Consider the following 17,078-nt stretch of genomic DNA (forward strand, 5'->3'; position numbering starts at 1 on the left):
AAAAATTCCATTTCCTTTCTCTCACCTCCAGTTTATAAAAGTGTTTAAATTTAAACTCCACCCATCAAAATTCCAAGTAACATTCAAGTGACTACATTAAGTGCCTAACAGAAAAGAAATAAGAACACAAGAAATGAACATCCCTGAAAGGTGAAACCCAAGAGTCTAAAGGATGGTCCATGTCTCCTAGAGGACAACAAAAATGATAATCATGACCACAGAATTTTCCTTTTTACATCACGTTAGGCCTTTTCAGAACGATTTTCACAGACATTACATGCTGCCTAATGCAAGCTTCATGAAGAACCTGTGAGTTAAAGGATGGATTATTACTTTGCAAATAAGGAAAATGAAGGTTAGAGAAGCAAGCTAAAAAAAAATGGAATACAAGAATAAGAGAGGAAATTAACATTAGGCTCTAGAACTTAAAAGGGATACATCGAAATACTCAGAAAAAAAAAAAAAACAATATATAAAAGAGATTGCTACCTGCTGAAGAAGAAAGATGAGACTTCACTTAAAACCTGGACAAAATCATCTCTCTACTTGGGTCACCCTCACTAGAGGGAGGCCACTAGAGCTTCAGAAGTTGGAACACTTCACTGTAGAAGGAATGTGTTTTCAACTACTCGCAAGTCTTGTAAGCAAGTGGATACTGCAGAACGTAACTGAACTCAGTGAATCCATCTTCCCTCTCTACCACTGAAAAATTAAAGAACCAGAACACAGAGAAAACCCTAAACCTTTCCTATCATTACAGAATTTCAAATACCCATATTCTAAAGGCGGTGGGAGGAGAGAAGGTTGAGTCTGATATATGATGTACGAGCCCTAATGAAATTCAACTCTCCCTGGTTAAATAAAAAGTATTTGGGCACAGATTGCTAACCATCATAGCAACAACAAAACCCAACAGCTAAAGGAAAAATATATTTCTAAAATACTATTTAGAAAATAGAACATTTTTTATTGCTCTGACATGGCTTCTCTCCTTTAAGGTTCTCAGCAGATGATCTTATTTCACTGAAAATCAGAAGCAATCAGAAGAGAATTGCTATTTCCTTCCACCACTGTGTCTATGAAACTACTTGCTCTGTGTCCACATCTGTTAAAATAAATCGACTGTCCTTACTGCCATGTAAGCCCAATACCTCTGCTTGTATGCTGGCTCCCATACACGAGGGATCCATATGCTGGCTCCCAGTCCCTCGTGCACACTCTGCGCCCACGTGTGTGCTTAGTTGTTCAGTCATGTCCAACTCTTTGGGACCCCATTAACTGTAGCCCCACCAGGCTCCTTTGCCCGTGGAAATTTTCCAGGCAAGAATACTGGAGCAGGTTGCCATGCTCTCCTCCTGGGGATCTTCCCGACCCAGGGATCAAACCCACGTCTCTCATATTGCAGGCAGATTCATTACCGTCTGAGCCACCAGGGGAGCCCATGAATACTGAGTGGATAGCCTATACCTTCTCCAGGGGATCTTCCCAACCCAGGAATTGAAGTGGGGTCTCCTGCATTGCAAGCAGATTCCTTACCAGCTGAGGTATCCTGTGTGCTGCAACTTAAGATCCTGCGTGCCGCATCTAGGACCTGGTGCAGCCAAATAAATTGCTTTTCTTTTTTTAAATAAAAATACAAAACAAAAACTCTCTTTGACTCTAAATTTTTCCCCACTCAGCTCTAGCTCCACTTCTGCTTCGCTTTATATACCAAACCTCCTTTAAGTTGCAATCTGTACCCTGTCTTACTCTCTCACTCTGTTTTAAATTCACTCACATCAGTCCTATATCCATCCCCACCTCTCCACTGCAACTGCTCAGCAAGAACCACCACCAGCTTGCTTCTGGTTGACAAACTCAGCAGATCAATTCTCGGTCTGCAACTGACTCAATCTCTCGGCAGCACTTACACAGCTGACCGCTCTCTCTTCTTGAGACGTATCCTTCACTTGGCTTCTGAGACAAAACACTCCTGGTTTCTTCCACCTGGACTGAGCCCCCTCTGCTGGCTCCTAGTCCTTGGTCTTCTCCTCCTCTGTCTACCCCAATTCCCTAAGCAAACTTCTTCGGGCTTATGGCTTTATATACTAGAATGAGGATTCCCAAATACTTCTCTCAAATCTCAACCTCATCTATATAAACAGCTGTCTAGTAACCATCTCAAATGAAGCATGTTCCAGTCAGAATTCCTGATCTCCCTTCTGTGAAACAAGTGGGGAACTCCATCTCTTTTCTATCAAAAAGGGCCAACTGCACATGCTTTGCATCCTAATCAAAAGGAAAGGCCTCTCATCTGTGCTTCCTGAATAATGAACGTCATCCTAGGTTTTGTTCTACTCAACACCTTTCTCACTACAAGGCATCAGGTAAGTAATAGCTGCTTGTACAAGAGTTAAGGATATCGCAATTACAGTTCGCTGATTCTAAGACTCTTCTATAAGAGTTTCATACTAAAAAGATATGGCCCTTGGAAAGTTATTTTTTTTTTAATAAGAAAAAAAACTTTATTTGAAGTGTTCACAAGAATTTTAACATAGTAAACCTCAACTCAAACATTGACACACAAACAATAAAAAATATTAAAGAGTATCATCATACATCATTTTGGCAAAACAAGATGGTCCAAGTTCTTGTCACAAAACATTGCATAGTGTTTTGTGGAGGGAGGAGGGTTCAGGATGGGGAACACCTTGGAAAGTTATTATCTAACTTTTACTTGAAGAATAAGAAACATTCTGAACATTAATTGTTATAGCTACAGGTAATAGGGCTTAAATCTGTTGGGTATTGAATTCAAAACTTTTGCCCTAAAACTTTTCTTAAAATAGTCTCAGATACACCATCATGACTAGGTTTTGACCTCTTAGAAATGTGGGGAAAAGAAGCGCAGCCCCATGACTAATAATTGCCTGATTTCCACTCATTATTCAAGTAACAATTTAGATGTCATTTCCTCCAAAAAAGTCTTTTCTAACCATTGCAACTTTCAGTTCAGTTCAGTCGCTCGGTCGTGTCCGACTCTTTGCGACCACATGAATCGCAGCACGCCAGGCCTCCCTGTCCAACACCAACTCCCGGAGTTCACTCAGACTCATGTCCATCAAGTCAGTGATGCCATCCAGCCATCTCATCCTCTGTCGTCCCCTTTTCCTCCTGCCCCAATCCCTCACAGCATCAGAGTCTTTTCCAATGAGTCAACTCTTCGCATGAGGTGGTCAAAGTACTGGAGTTTCAGCTTTAGCATCATCCCTCCAAAGAAATCCCAGGGCTGATCTCCTTCAGAATGGACTGGTTGAATCTCCTTGCAGTCCAAGGGACTCTCAAGAGTCTTCTCCAACACCACAATTCAAAAGCATCAATTCTTCGGCGCTCAGCCTTCTTCACAGTCCAACTCTCACATCCATACATGACCACAGGAAAAACCATAGCCTTGACTGACCTTTGTTGGCAAAGTAATGTCTCTGCTTTTGAATATGCTATCTAGGTTGGACATAACTTTTCTTCCAAGGAGTAAGCGTCTTTTAATTTCATGGCTGCAGTCACCATCTGCACTGATTTTGGAGCCCAGAAAAATAAAGTCTGATATTGTTTCCACTGTTTCCCCATCTATTTGCCATGAAGTGATGGGACGGGATGCCATGATCTTAGTTATCTGAATGTTGAGCTTTAAGCCAACTTTTTCACTCTCCACTTTCACTTTCATCAAGAGGCTTTTGAGTTCCTCTTCACTTTCTGCCATAAGGGTGGTGTCATCTGCATATCTGAGGTTATTGATATTTCTCCCCGCAATCTTGATTCCAGCTTGTGCTTCTTCCAGCCCAGCATTTCTCATGATGTACTCTGCATACAAGTTAAATAAGCAGGGTGACAATATACAGCCTTGACGTACTCCTTATCCTATTTGGAACCAGTCTGTTGTTTCATGTCCAGTTCGAACTGTTGCTTCCTGACCTGCATACAGATTTCTCAAGAGGCAGGTCAGGTGGTCTGGTATTTCCATCTCTTTCAGAAGTTTCCACAGTTTATTGTGATCCACACAGTCAAAGGCTTTGGCATAATCAATAAAGCAGAAATAGATGTTTTTCTGGAACTCTCTTGCTTTTTCTATGATCCAGCGGATGTTGGCAATTTGATCTCTGGTTCCTCTGCCTTTTCTAAAACCAGCTTGAACATCTGGAAGTTCACGGTTCACATATTGCTGAAGCCTGGCTTGGAGAATTTTGAGCATTACTTTACTAGCATGTGAGATGAGTGCAATTGTGCAGTAGTTTGAGCATTCTTTGGCATTGCCTTTCTTTGGGATTGGAATGAAAACTGACTTTTCCCAGTCCTGTGGCCACTGCTGAGTTTTCCAAATTTGCTGGCATATTGAGTGCAGCACTTTCACAACATCATCTTTCAGGATTTGAAATAGTTCAACTGGAATTCCATTACCTCCACTAGCTTTGTTCATAGTGATGCTTTCTAAGGCCCACCTGACTTCACATTCCAGGATGTCTGGCTCTAGGTCAGTGATCACACCATCGTGATTATCTGGGTTGTGAAGATCTTTTTTGTACAGTTCCGTGTATTCTTGCCACCTCTTCTTAACATCTTCTGCTTCTGTTAGGTCCATACCATTTCTGTCCTTTATCGAGCCCATCTTTGCATGAAATGTTCCCTTGGTATCTCTAATTTTCTTGAAGAGATCTCTAGTCTTTCCCATTCTGTTGTTTTCCTCTATTTCTTTGCATTGATCACTGAGGAAGGCTTTCTTATCTCTTCTTGCTATTCTTTGGAACTCTGCATTCAGATGTTTATATCTTTCCTTTTCTCCTTTGCTTTTCGCTTCTCTTCTTTTCACAGCTATTTGTAAGGCCTCCCCAGACAGCCATTTTGCTTTTTTGCATTTGTTTTCCATGGGGACGGTCTTGATCCCTGTCTCCTGTACAATGTCACGAACCTCATTCCATAATTCATCAGGCACTCTATCTATCAGATCTAGGCCCTTAAATCTATTTCTCACTTCCACTGTATAATCATAAGGGATTTGATTTAGGTCATACCTGAATGGTCTAGTGGTTTTCCCTACTTTCTTCAATTTAAGTCTGAATTTGGCAATAAGGAGTTCATGGTCTGAGCCACAGACAGCTCCTGGTCTTGTTTTTGCTGACTGTATAGAGCTTCTCCATCTTTGGCTGCAAAGAATATAATCAATCTGATTTCGGTGTTGACCATCTGGTGATGTCCATGTGTAGAGTCTTCTCTTGTGTTGTTGGAAGAGGGTGTTTGCTATGACCAGGTCTTAGGTTTTCTTGTGTATTCTTCTGTAGCGCCTGATACACTTCCCCAGCATAGACTGTATCGTATTCTATTACCACAGTCTCTTGGTGTATGTGCATCTCCTATTAGATTCTGAGAAAGCTGGAGTGCTCACTATTGCTTGCCAACTCATATCCCTTCTCCCAACTCATACCTTTTTTCTTACTAACAGAAACTTGATTTTGTTTGTTGTCCGTCCTTTGAGGCATTGTGCTTGGGAATGTCTCCCCAGATCCCAGGCCAGGTTAAAAAAAAATAGTCTAAAGAAGTCAGTGAAGATGTCTCCATTCTCCTTGCTAGTAAGTAACTTTTAGGTCTGACTTTGGGATTCAATTCTAGCCAGAGGTATGCAGTTGGAGTTTTGAGGAATCATTCTCCTCTCTACTAAAAAAGACAATGATGAGGGTAACCTTTCTCTTCACTGGCTGTGCACCATAAGTGCACATAATACTGGAAATTATTGCTATGATAGCAATATTGCCACAAAGAAAGAAGAGCAGCATCAAAAGGACCATGTATCGTAGAAGACACTGCTGCCACGAAATTAATCAAACCAGAACTATGATCTCCAGGCTTCCTACTATGTGAGATGATAAAACCCTCATGGTTCAAGCTACTTTTGGTTGAGTCTTTTGCTGCTGCTGCTGCTGCTAAGTCGCATCAGTCGTGTCCGACTCTGTGCGACCCCATAGACGGCAGCCCACCAGGCTCCTCTGTCCCTGGGATTCTCCAGGCAAGAACACTGGAGGGGGTTGCCATTTCCTTCTCCAATGCATGAAAGTGAAAAGTGAAAGTGAAGTCGCTCAGTCGTGTCTGACTCTGTGTGATCCCATGGACTGCAGCCTACCAGGCTCCTCCATCCATGGGATTCTCCAGGCAAGAGTACTGGAGTGGGGTGCCACTGCCTTCTCTGGAGTCTTTTGCTACTTATAGCCAAAGGTACCCAAGCTGAAATGTCTTGGTTCATCACAATATATTAATGTAGCGGTAAAACCAAACAAATCCCGGCGTCCATATTATTCTACTGTCCTACCAGGCTTTCTTCCTAAATGGCTAAACCAGAATTTGAACCAACTTTTTTTTTTTTTTTTTTTTTTGCGTTAGTGCAGGCCTTGCCTCCTTGCTTGCCATAGCCAGGCATGACAGTGACAGTCACTACGAGATGCTCCTGCCTAACAACCGGCAGAGTCACCCTCCACGGTGCCGCTTCACCCTTTCATAGGCTGAAAGGCGACTGTTTATTTCAATCAACTCTTATGACTCCAAATCCAGACCTCTTTTTACTGAATCACAGTTGATCTACGAAATCTAGACATCTGCATTTTATTTACAAACTTACTAGCCTGACATTATTCCAGATGCCAGACATCATCAGAAGTTCATTTTGGCAAATGAGTTACAAGAAGTGTTGGGAAAATGTAAGACACTTATACCTACAAAAAACTTGTCTTTCTGATGAGTTAATATGTATGTTTCAGAACAGAAAAACTCTTTTCTATAAGTACGATATGCACTGAGGACCAAACACCTATCTATCTCACAACCAGGACTCATTCTTTACCTGTCCCTCCTAGTTCAAATAAACTTAAAGTACATATAATGTTAATTACACTAAAAACCACACCTCTAAAGGAAAAAGATATGTCACTAAATTCCCAGGAAAGGAATGGTTTCAACCAATGAAGTGCACAACATTTTTATGAAACTAAAGGGGAACTCTTTTACAGATAAAGGAAGGCGGGCTCACAGAGGCTGAGTGTTTCACTAGAAATCAGATAGTTAGGGCCAGAATCAGAACTAGAAATCTGGATTCAAATTCCTAATTCAGTGCTTTCTCTACAATATCATAGTGCTTCCAAGTTGTGCATTAAATATTTACTAACAATGCTTAGCCAAACAAAAATAATCCATTACTGTACGTTCAAGTAAATCAAAAACCTTTTAGTAAGTTAAGGTAACAGATGCACGTTGCCTTGTATATTGACTTTGTATTTTTTTAAGTAAGCTTCACTATGTCCTATTTATCTTCTCCACTTTTCAAGTCAACAAGATTTAGTTTTATTTAAATAATTTAAACACACCAATTGTTATCAGTGTAAATACACTTAAGGGGGAGTGATGGTTCTGCCTTTAACACATCTACTTTCTACTTTATAAAAACACTGCAGCATGTCATATTTATTAGACTTTGGCAAGACAGACCAAAATTGTCACATTTTTTTAAACACTATAATTTCCCTAATGAAGCAATTATCATGATAACGTTTAGCATCCTCTTGGTTATGAACCTAATTCCTTTGGGAAGTACTAACCTGGAACTCAGGAAATCAACAGTCCTTAGAAATTTATTTTAAAAGGTTAATTTATATGAGATCTTAGTGTTGCACCTGATTCCAATATCTATTTCACTAGAGATGCGGAGTCCAAGTCAATTGCTATACTGCCATCTTCTTTGCCGGCGCTCAGGAAGGAGCAGTCTGACATCAGTTTGGACCAATGACACATGCAGAAAGTCTTTTTTGTTTGTTTTTTATTTTATTTCATTTAACTTTACAATATTGTATTGCTTTTGCCAAATATCAAAATGAATCTGCCACAGGTATACATGTGTTCCCCATCCTGAACCCTCCTCCCTCCTCCCTCCCCATACCATCCCTCTGGGTCGTCCCAGTACACCAGCCCCAAGCATCCAGTATCGTGCATCGAACCTGGACTGGCGACTCGTTTCACATATGATATTATACATATTTCAATGCCATGGTCTTCAAAGAAGGAAAAGCCAGTCTCTTCCCCACTTTTAATAAAATAGGGACTCAGCTGTTGCTCCTGTCCTTATAACCACAAAAAGGACCAGGTTTAAGGATGAAGGTAAGAATATAAAAAAAAGAGGAAAAAGAATAAATGAACCTAGATCTCTTATGACAACAGTTAAGTTCAGTCAACCCACCCTGAAGCTTCCCAAGGCTTCCTGTTTTGAGAATAATCCACCTTCCTTATTGTGTAAGTGAGATTCAGCTGAAATTTCTATTACTTGCAGCAAAAAGGATCTTAACTGATGAAATAATAAAATCAAGATTATGGACAAAAAGCACTAGAAAGAGAAGAGGCTCTAAGCCTATATTATTACAACAAGAATCACTACAAAGAACTTCCCGCCTCAAAAGATGGTTCAAATACCAGCCAAGACTCAGGTTTTCTCTAGAGCAAGGGAACTCCAAGACTCTCCCTAATTAATATCTTGACTTAATAAACTATCAGGAAACTAAAGTATTTCTATTCATTTTTTCACATAGTTATTAGCCACCAAGCATACTTCTAGGCTCTGGGAATACAGCTATAAACAAGGCAGAATGCCCTGGAAGCTTCCACTGCAAAGAGGGAAAGATAATTAACAAGTAAATAAAAATCTTCCTCATGGATTTAGTTCTACTGTATAAAAATCAGGAAGCACTGAGCAAATTCTATCATAATCAGTATCTGAAAATTATGAACCATTGGACTGCAAGGAGATCCAACCAGTCCATCCTAAAGGAGATCAGTCCTGGGTGTTCAGTGGAAGGACTGATGCTGAAGCTCCGATACTTTGGCCACCTGATGCGAAGAACTGAGTCATTGGAAAAGACCCTGATGCTGGACAAGGTTGAAGGCGAGAGAAGGGGACGACAGAGGATGAGATGGCTGGATGGCATCACTGAGTCGATCCACATGAGTTTGAGTGAACTCCGGGAGTTGGTGATGGACAGGGAGGCCTGGGGTGCTGCAATTCATGGGGTCACAAAGAGTCGGAAATGACTAAGCGACTAAACTGAACTGAACTGAGAGTAGAAATAAACAAGAAGACTGCATGAACTCTTATTAACATGAAGAAAAAGTCAGAGAAGCATGACCCGAGAACAGTAAGAAAAAAACTGAAATGAAGAGAAAAAAAAAGTCAGGTCAGAGTTGTTAAAAAGAAGGGAAAGATGGAGAAAGATCAAGACTATGAAGTCATCAAGACACAGACACAATGAATAAAGAAATGGGAATTTAACATCTATTTCAATTTTCACATTAGAAAGAAAGAAACTAGGACAAATGGCATGTCAGACCAATTAACAAGGTCTAGAACCCCAGATCTTCTAACACTCTCTTTAAAAAATTTTTAAAAAACCTATCTCAGACCAGAAAAAAACACTGAAGTTCCCAGCCCACATCACAGACTACCTCTAAACCACAACTGACTTTTCAAAACCCACCACACTGTAACCCACATTCCAGGGTTCAAAATCCACCTCATGAGATGGCCACATGAGCAAGAGACACATTTGATTATCTCATATAGAAAAAGAGAGAAATTCCTGCACCCTTTTCTATGTCTCATATGTAAAAAATAAAGGCTAATAGAGAAAATTTAAATCAAAGAAAAATTTTAAAGTGACAAACACAAACTTAAAGCTCTGCATAAAAATTGTCCAGAATTTCAGTGCTCCCACATTATGAATCTCTCTGACTGGGTACTATCAGATAACTAAATTGAATAACTTGGTATCCTAATTTTGTCAGAAGAAATTAAGGAATCATTAAGTATCCAATGAGTTGTTTAACAACTTCAAGTAACAAGGTAAAGTAAGTTACTAGGCTAAGTCATAAGCACTTGACTAAATGGCTCACTAATATGTATTTTAAATTATTTTAGACAGAACCATAGGCAATTGCAATTTTCAAGTGCTATCCCTACCTTTATAGTATACTGCATAATGAAATGGTTTCAGAGTTCAAATCATAAGCCAATGGGAACTATCACTATGGGGCAGCCTGAGACTGGGCCCAAATATCGGGAAAATATACAGAGGATTTTTAACCCAAAGTTGCTTATAAATGTACATTTTTAAAGACAAATATCTTTAAATAGCAGGAAGCTTTAAACATTTTAAAAATATAAACATTTACTCAAATTGCAAATACTGAATGCCTACTCTATACCAGCCACAATTAATGCAATTTAAATAAAGAAATCATCCTTAAATGTATATGGAATATTTGGTTATTCCTGATCACAGGGGATGATAAAAATGCCCATGTTTTATACACACAGTACTCATATGTCCTCATGTATGCCTCTAACCCCAGTATAATTTTTAGTGGCTCTCTGTCACTCTCAGAGGGTGCCAGGTTAGTCACTGAATTACAGGCTTACTCTACGACAGTGGGTAAGCAGACAGGTGCTATATGGTAGCTAGTTACCATAATGCCAAATACTACTATTAGATTTTTGTTACTATGTTGTAGATAAGAATAACCCAACCTCAGATAAAATGTAAGGACTCAGATGTTATATCAACAAGATAAAAGCATTCTGTGATTGCTGAATAACAACTTTAAAAGGGATTTGTTTTCTTAATTCAAACACCCAGTAGTCAAATATTCCATCGTTCAGCGCTACCAGATTAATGGTTTGCAACTAAACCCGGCAGAGCTCCATGGCCACGTGACCAACAAAAGCCCCAAAACACTGGGGCCACTTGCCAGGCTGCCACAAGAACAAAGGCCTAGCAGGTGGCCATCCGCTGCTCCAAATTAAATCATGCTGCACAGAACATTATCTCCAGCATTGTATGATGTTGGTTTTGTGTCATGTTACTCCTCATATCCAATTTTCAAAATTAAGACAAAATTGGTTTTAACGATGGGCAAACCACAATAGGAAATAACAATGATCTAAATAACATTGTTCAAGACTCAGTGTAAAGGGCCCCTCCCAAGTTGCAGAAGTAATCACCAAACCCTACCCGCCCCTCACCCCAATATTTGTTCAATGAAGCAGTGCTGTATCTGGAACAAATCCCGGGGCCTAGTTAAACACCAGGTGGTACACCAGGGTAAAAAAAAAATTTTTTTTAAGTAACAGATGGCTCAAACTTTTCATCTTTATGACAGGCAGCAAAGGACTTAGGCAAGTGAAACTGTCTTCCGAGTACTTTGTACAAGTTATACAATTACTCATGTGACTCACCCCTTCACATCATAAAGAGAGCAGCAGGTGAGAGACAGATGCTGTGCTCCTGGATTATTTATTACTCTGTATAACAGACGTACAGACGATACACATAAACACAGATACACAGTTATGTACTTAAATATGCTTCTGTACTTAAATATGGTTATATATTTGATGGTATTCTGCTTCCTCTGTTGTAAAATTAGGGGGCTCAATTAAATGAACACGCCTATTTCAGTAAATAAAGGTGAGATGTTACAAATCTGAAATAAAGTCAAGAGCAAGGAGAAACGTGTGGCCAGCTTCCTTGAATTTGACTTGCAGGATATTTTTAATAGAAATTTAAGAGTGGACAGTAGGCAAAAGCTGGATGGGTCAGCCTACAGGCATCTGACCACTACTTCAAATTTGCCCAAATGGACCAGGAAAGCCTAATGTAAAGTAAAAGGAATTAGGCTGAGTGATTTTTTCTTCTTTCCTCCCTATCTATTTTCCCCCACCACACAATTCACCCTCCAGCCAATGCCCAACCACAAACAACCCTGCATCGGGCAAAGTTAGTGAAAGGGGTGGGTATCCCATCATTAGAGTCAAGTTAAGTCAATGGAATCTTCACAGGAAGCACCCTGGGCCATTAAGTAGAAAGAAGGCAAAGTACTCAGCATTCACCACCTCCTACTGTGGGACAGGGTGAGAAGCACATGGCGGGGTCAGGGGCTGCTCTGCCCATCACCTCAGCTTTCTTGTGGCTGAGAATCAAGGGATGGTGACCCCATGGGTAAGAACTGCTGACCCGGGGAAGAGCTAGTGACAGGTTAACCGTTTGGTGACATCAATAACAGCCTTACCTGTAGACCCAATACATGAAGCAATCCCACGAACACAGACTTCTTACCCACCACAGGGGACAAAGTGACACAGGCAGCAGACAAGTAACTCGAAACGGACTCGAGGAGGAGTGCGCTGCTGACACACGTGCACCAGGAAAAGAAAAGCTACAGGTTTTTACTGGAAATTAGATCTGCTCAAAACTGCACTAGACTTGTCTCTAAGATCCATTTGAATAGATTCCTAATACATTTTGAGCTTGGCTGAAAATCAAATACCATATATATTATTACTCCTGAGTAAAAACGAACCCTGAATTCTGCCAAGTTTTTGCAAAAGAACTTTTTTTAAACACAATCTGTTTACACGTAGAAGCCTTCTTGGTGAAATACTTCTCTGAATGGTACAGATTTAATTAGTCTTACCTTTGTATGGCATTTCAATACTCATCACTGAGTTTCAAAAACTTGCACTGTTTTAAATATGGTAGCTTTATAATAGTTGATTATGTTCTTTATAAATATTTTGTGAATAAACTGAAGTAATAATATTATGCCTGAAACAAAATTTCATTCATTGATACCTGTGTCAAAATTGAAAATCACCAAAAAAAAAAAAAAAAAAAGTGCTCAGTGATATTACAATAAATTAAAACTCCATAAATATTTTCTTTGGTAAAATGAAAAAAAAACAATTATTTTTAAATATCTGCTTTTACTAAAGCATATTACACAAGCCCTGAGTTAATTAGTTCACATTTGAGGTCAGCTACCTAGCATGCCTGTCAATTACAAACACTATGATCTGTGTTTCTACAATTTCTGGAACTTGACCATTTTGCACAATACTTCCAGGAAAAATTAACACTTGGAATAAATCTGACTTTTAAATTTACAACTATTAATTATCATTCTACTTCTGGTCTCCCCTTAACCCTACTACAATGAAAAATTATTGCAGGCTGTGCACATTTTAATTGAATGTGAATTGTTATTCTCATTTTAGTCAGGCTTTCTGACCCATTTATTCCAAACCTCATATTCTTTGTTGCAATTAACCGGATGGCCACACTGTAATGGGTACTGGCACACCATAAATTCAACAATTTATACAGACCTCAGGGCATGGACTATACCACGTAGAATTCCACTTTGAAAGAGTAAATTGCCAAGAGAGTCACAGAAGTGAAATTTAATTTCAGGAACAATGAGCAAATTGACTCTATTATTTCCTGGTCTGGTCTAGGAACATCTTCCACAGATCCTTATTTTCTTGTTTTATACCACTGTCACTTCATATAGAATTTAGCTTGGCCCCATGTGACTTTACTCCTGATATACAAGCATAGCCATTCATTAAGCAGAAAATAAACTCATATCCTACCGTTCTTCCGCTGGCTCCTTCTCCACCACCACACTGGTCTGTCCTACCTGTTCACTGAACAACCTAGCACACTCCTATCCCAGCACTTTCTCACCGCTATTCCATTTGCTGGGAATATTCTTTCCTCAAATATCTCCACTGTTAGCACTGTATCTCATTCAGGTCTCAGCTCAAATGTCACCTGATCAGAGGAATCTTAATCTTTCTCAACCATTCTATCCAAACTAGAATCCCCAATCTCTCCCAAGACTTTGCTTTCATTTTCTTCATAACATTTGTCACCAGAATTACCCATTACCTCTCTTCTCCAACTACAATGTAAACTATATGAAAGACACATCAGTTCAGTTCAGTTCAGTCGCTCAGTCGTGTCTGACTCTTTGCGACCCCATGAATCGCAGCACGCCAGGCCTCCCTGTCCATCACCAACTCCCAGAGTTCACCCAAACTCATGTCCATTGAGTCGGTGATGCCATCCAGCCATCTCATCCTCTGTCATCCCCTTCTCCTCCTGCCCTCAATCCCTCCCAGCATCAGAGTCTTTTCCAATGAGTCAACTCTTCACATGAGGTGGCCACAGTATTGGAGTTTCAGCTTCAGTATCAGTCCTTCCAAAGAACACCCAGGACTGATCTCCTTTAGAATGGACTGGTTGGACCTCCTTGCAGTCCAAGGGACTCTCAAGAGTCTTCTCCAACACCACAGTTCAAAAGCATCAAATCTTCGGCCCTCAGCTTTCTTCACAGTCCAACTCTCATATTCATACATGACCACAGGAAAAACCATACCCTTGACTAGACGGACCTTTGTTGGCAAAGTAATGTCTCTGCTTTCGAATATGCTATCTAGGTTGGTCATAACTTTCCTTCCAAGGAGTAAGCATCTTTTAATTTCATGGCTGCAGTCACCATCTGCAGTGATTTTGGAGCCCCCAAAAATAAAGTCTGACACTGTTTCCCCATCTATTTCCCATGAAGTGATGGGACCAGATGCCATGATCTTAGTTATCTGAATGTTGAGCTTTCAGCCAACTTTTTCACTCTCCTCTTTCACTTTCATCAAGAGGCTTTTGAGTTCCTCTTCACTTTCTGCCATAAGGGTAGTGTCATCTGCATATCTGAGGTTATCGATATTTCTCCCGGCAATCTTGATTCCAGCTTGTGCTTCTTCCAGCCCAATGTTTCTCATGATGTACTCTGCATAGAAGTTAAATAAGCAGGGTGACAATATACAGCCTTGACGTAATCCTTTTCCTATTTGGAACCAGTCTGTTGTTCCATGTCCAGTTCTAACTGTTGCTTCCTGACCTGCATATAGGTTTCTCAAGACACATAAAAGACTGCATAAAAGATCTGCTTTAATCACGACTATGTCCTCAGGACTTAAGAGTATTTGCTATACCTCAATAAATAACTTATCAATGCATATTTCTTTCTCTCTGTGCCCATGTAAGCTAAGTGTTTTCATATTCAATGAAGCCCCAGGGCCTAGAACAGTGCTTAATTCCTGAGACTCTGAACATCATGCTGACTGAACCTCACAATACAGGCCTGTTACTTTCAAATGTTCTCAAGATAAACAATAAACAATTAACAATAAAGATCTTTAATTCATGTTTAAATTGATCATAAATTAAACTTCACTATTTCCCTAATAATAGAAACTTTTAGCACTTTTCAAAGTTTAAATTAATACCACAATGAACCATATGTGCACATTCAAGTATTAAATATATTCCTGAAAATATATTACCTATAAAACTGGTTACATAATGTCATGCTTACATACTTACTGCCATTATATTCTTCCCTCCACAAGAGTTGTAGCCCCAAATCTAACAGAAGTTTTATTTCACTAATTTTCACTAATATGATTTTACTAACTATATTACTCCATGTTTTCCTGTTAATCATTATTAGAATCTTCCCTGGCAATAACAACATGGTGTATGGAGGGGAAACAACAAACCTGGCAATTTGAAAATGGGGAACTGCCTAATGGAATCTGAAGGTAATAAAACCCCATTCCATTAAAAATTTGCATTATTTTCTAAGAAAACCAAAAAAAGGGCAACTCAGGTATTCCCAAGTATAATTAAAATTGCTTTTTTCTTTAAATAAGTCAGCTATGCTCCTAAGACTGAAAATCAAGATGTTTTAGAAACAGACAATATAAAAAGTATTTTTTAAGAAAAAAGCCCAGACCACCCTCCTCTTGGGTGTTGAGTGATTTATTTCAGTCAACATGTAAATCAATTTAAAAACTCATCTATAAAAATTCCATCTGGTTGTGAAGTCACACAAAAGGTGGCTCAATGGACAGTTTCCTTTCTCAATATTCTGTATATGTTTTTCCCTTTGCAGCTGGTATCTAGTCTCAATCACTGAAGTCTTATAGCAGAAGGTGAATTTTGTGCTATAAAACAAATCTGAGCTTGCCATGAAATCTAGGCTACTTAACTCAGGTTAGACCTGTCACAGGTCAGGCCTGCCAGCTGCTCTGCAACTTCTGTTCTAGTTTCTGCCCAGGCCTGTAATTATTTACAGTTTTGCACCTGTCAAAATCTTGAAACAATGACTTCCCTTGTTTCTCAGGATTTATAGACAGCTAAATGTACTGAGTTTCAAACCTGAACACTTCAGGCACACATGTGAAAAGGTGGTCATTATCATTTAAGTTTTTAAAATTTTATTTAAACAGAAGTAAAATAGAAATGAAGGGGAAAACATAAACTCAGATTTGATGGTTAATAAATAAAACATTAAAAGTAGGTATTTTCCAACTTCATGAATAAGGTAATTACCCACAAATTGTTTTTTAAAAAATGCTTAATCCAAGGCCAGATCTCCAAAATCAGAATGTAGAAATAGAGAAAGTAGATATATCTTTACCATGTGGCCTATAAAACATGGTTTTTAAAATATTGAGTATAAATAATATAATAAACCATAATCATCATATTAAAAGTTTGACCACTCTTAACTACTGTTGAGTATACAGTTGGGGGCGGGGGTTATTTGCTTAATCAGTAGGCAAGTAAAATAAAAATACTAAGTAAGTCAAAAGAAGGAAAGGTAAATAATAACTGAAAGTGGTTCTTTCAAATAATGTGACCACTCATGAAGACGCAGAAATCAATGTCCTTCTCAGTACAGCTGATTTTGCAACTGAGGGCTGGAGCGCTCTGGCTGGCAGAGCTTTTATTCCTTCTCCTAAGTTATGCAACTCTATCCAGAAGGTGTCTACTCCTTTAAGAAGTCAGCAGCACTGGGTAAACAGAGTGCATCTGGTGCACACATGTCCACGTACAGGTAAACACATGATTTCAGTAATTACTTCCAACACCATCTGTCAGGCAGGTAGTTCAAAAGCTACTCAACAGGAAAGGCGGTTTGAAGTAATTTTTAAGTAAGTACACTTCTCGTCGGCCTAAATGAAAGTAAAGATCAAAATACAAACCTGGAAGCCTGTCTGCTCCATCCTGAATTTATCCAGGGCAGAAGCAGGCAGGTTCATTCTTGCCACTAAAAAAGATGACAACCCAACACTGGTTGGGAAATATACGAATCTGATTAATTATCCTCAAAAG

The 17,078-nt window shown here is 39.3% G+C and overlaps 1 protein-coding gene across 25 annotated transcripts in view; it reads right to left on the bottom strand.

Moving 5' to 3' along the window:
- Nucleotides 1-17,078, bottom strand: part of CDKAL1 (CDKAL1 threonylcarbamoyladenosine tRNA methylthiotransferase) — a 640,160-nt gene that overhangs the window by 489,483 nt on the left and 133,599 nt on the right. Inside the window, exon 6 of one of the 25 annotated variants that reach the window (XM_086370073.1) lies at nt 12,127-12,241. The exons of 23 other annotated variants lie outside the window; for them this stretch is intronic. In XM_086370073.1, coding sequence (XP_086226199.1) covers nt 12,127-12,241 — 115 coding nt within the window. Of the gene's footprint in view, nt 1-12,126; nt 12,245-17,078 lie in introns of all 25 variants that reach the window. One more of the 25 variants, XM_086370072.1, reaches the window with a different exon arrangement.

This window comes from Bos grunniens, chromosome 23 (assembly GCF_055505025.1).
Source record: "Bos grunniens cultivar Pamir isolate PY7600 chromosome 23, Bosgru_T2T1.0, whole genome shotgun sequence".
Lineage (NCBI taxonomy): Eukaryota > Metazoa > Chordata > Mammalia > Artiodactyla > Bovidae > Bos > Bos grunniens.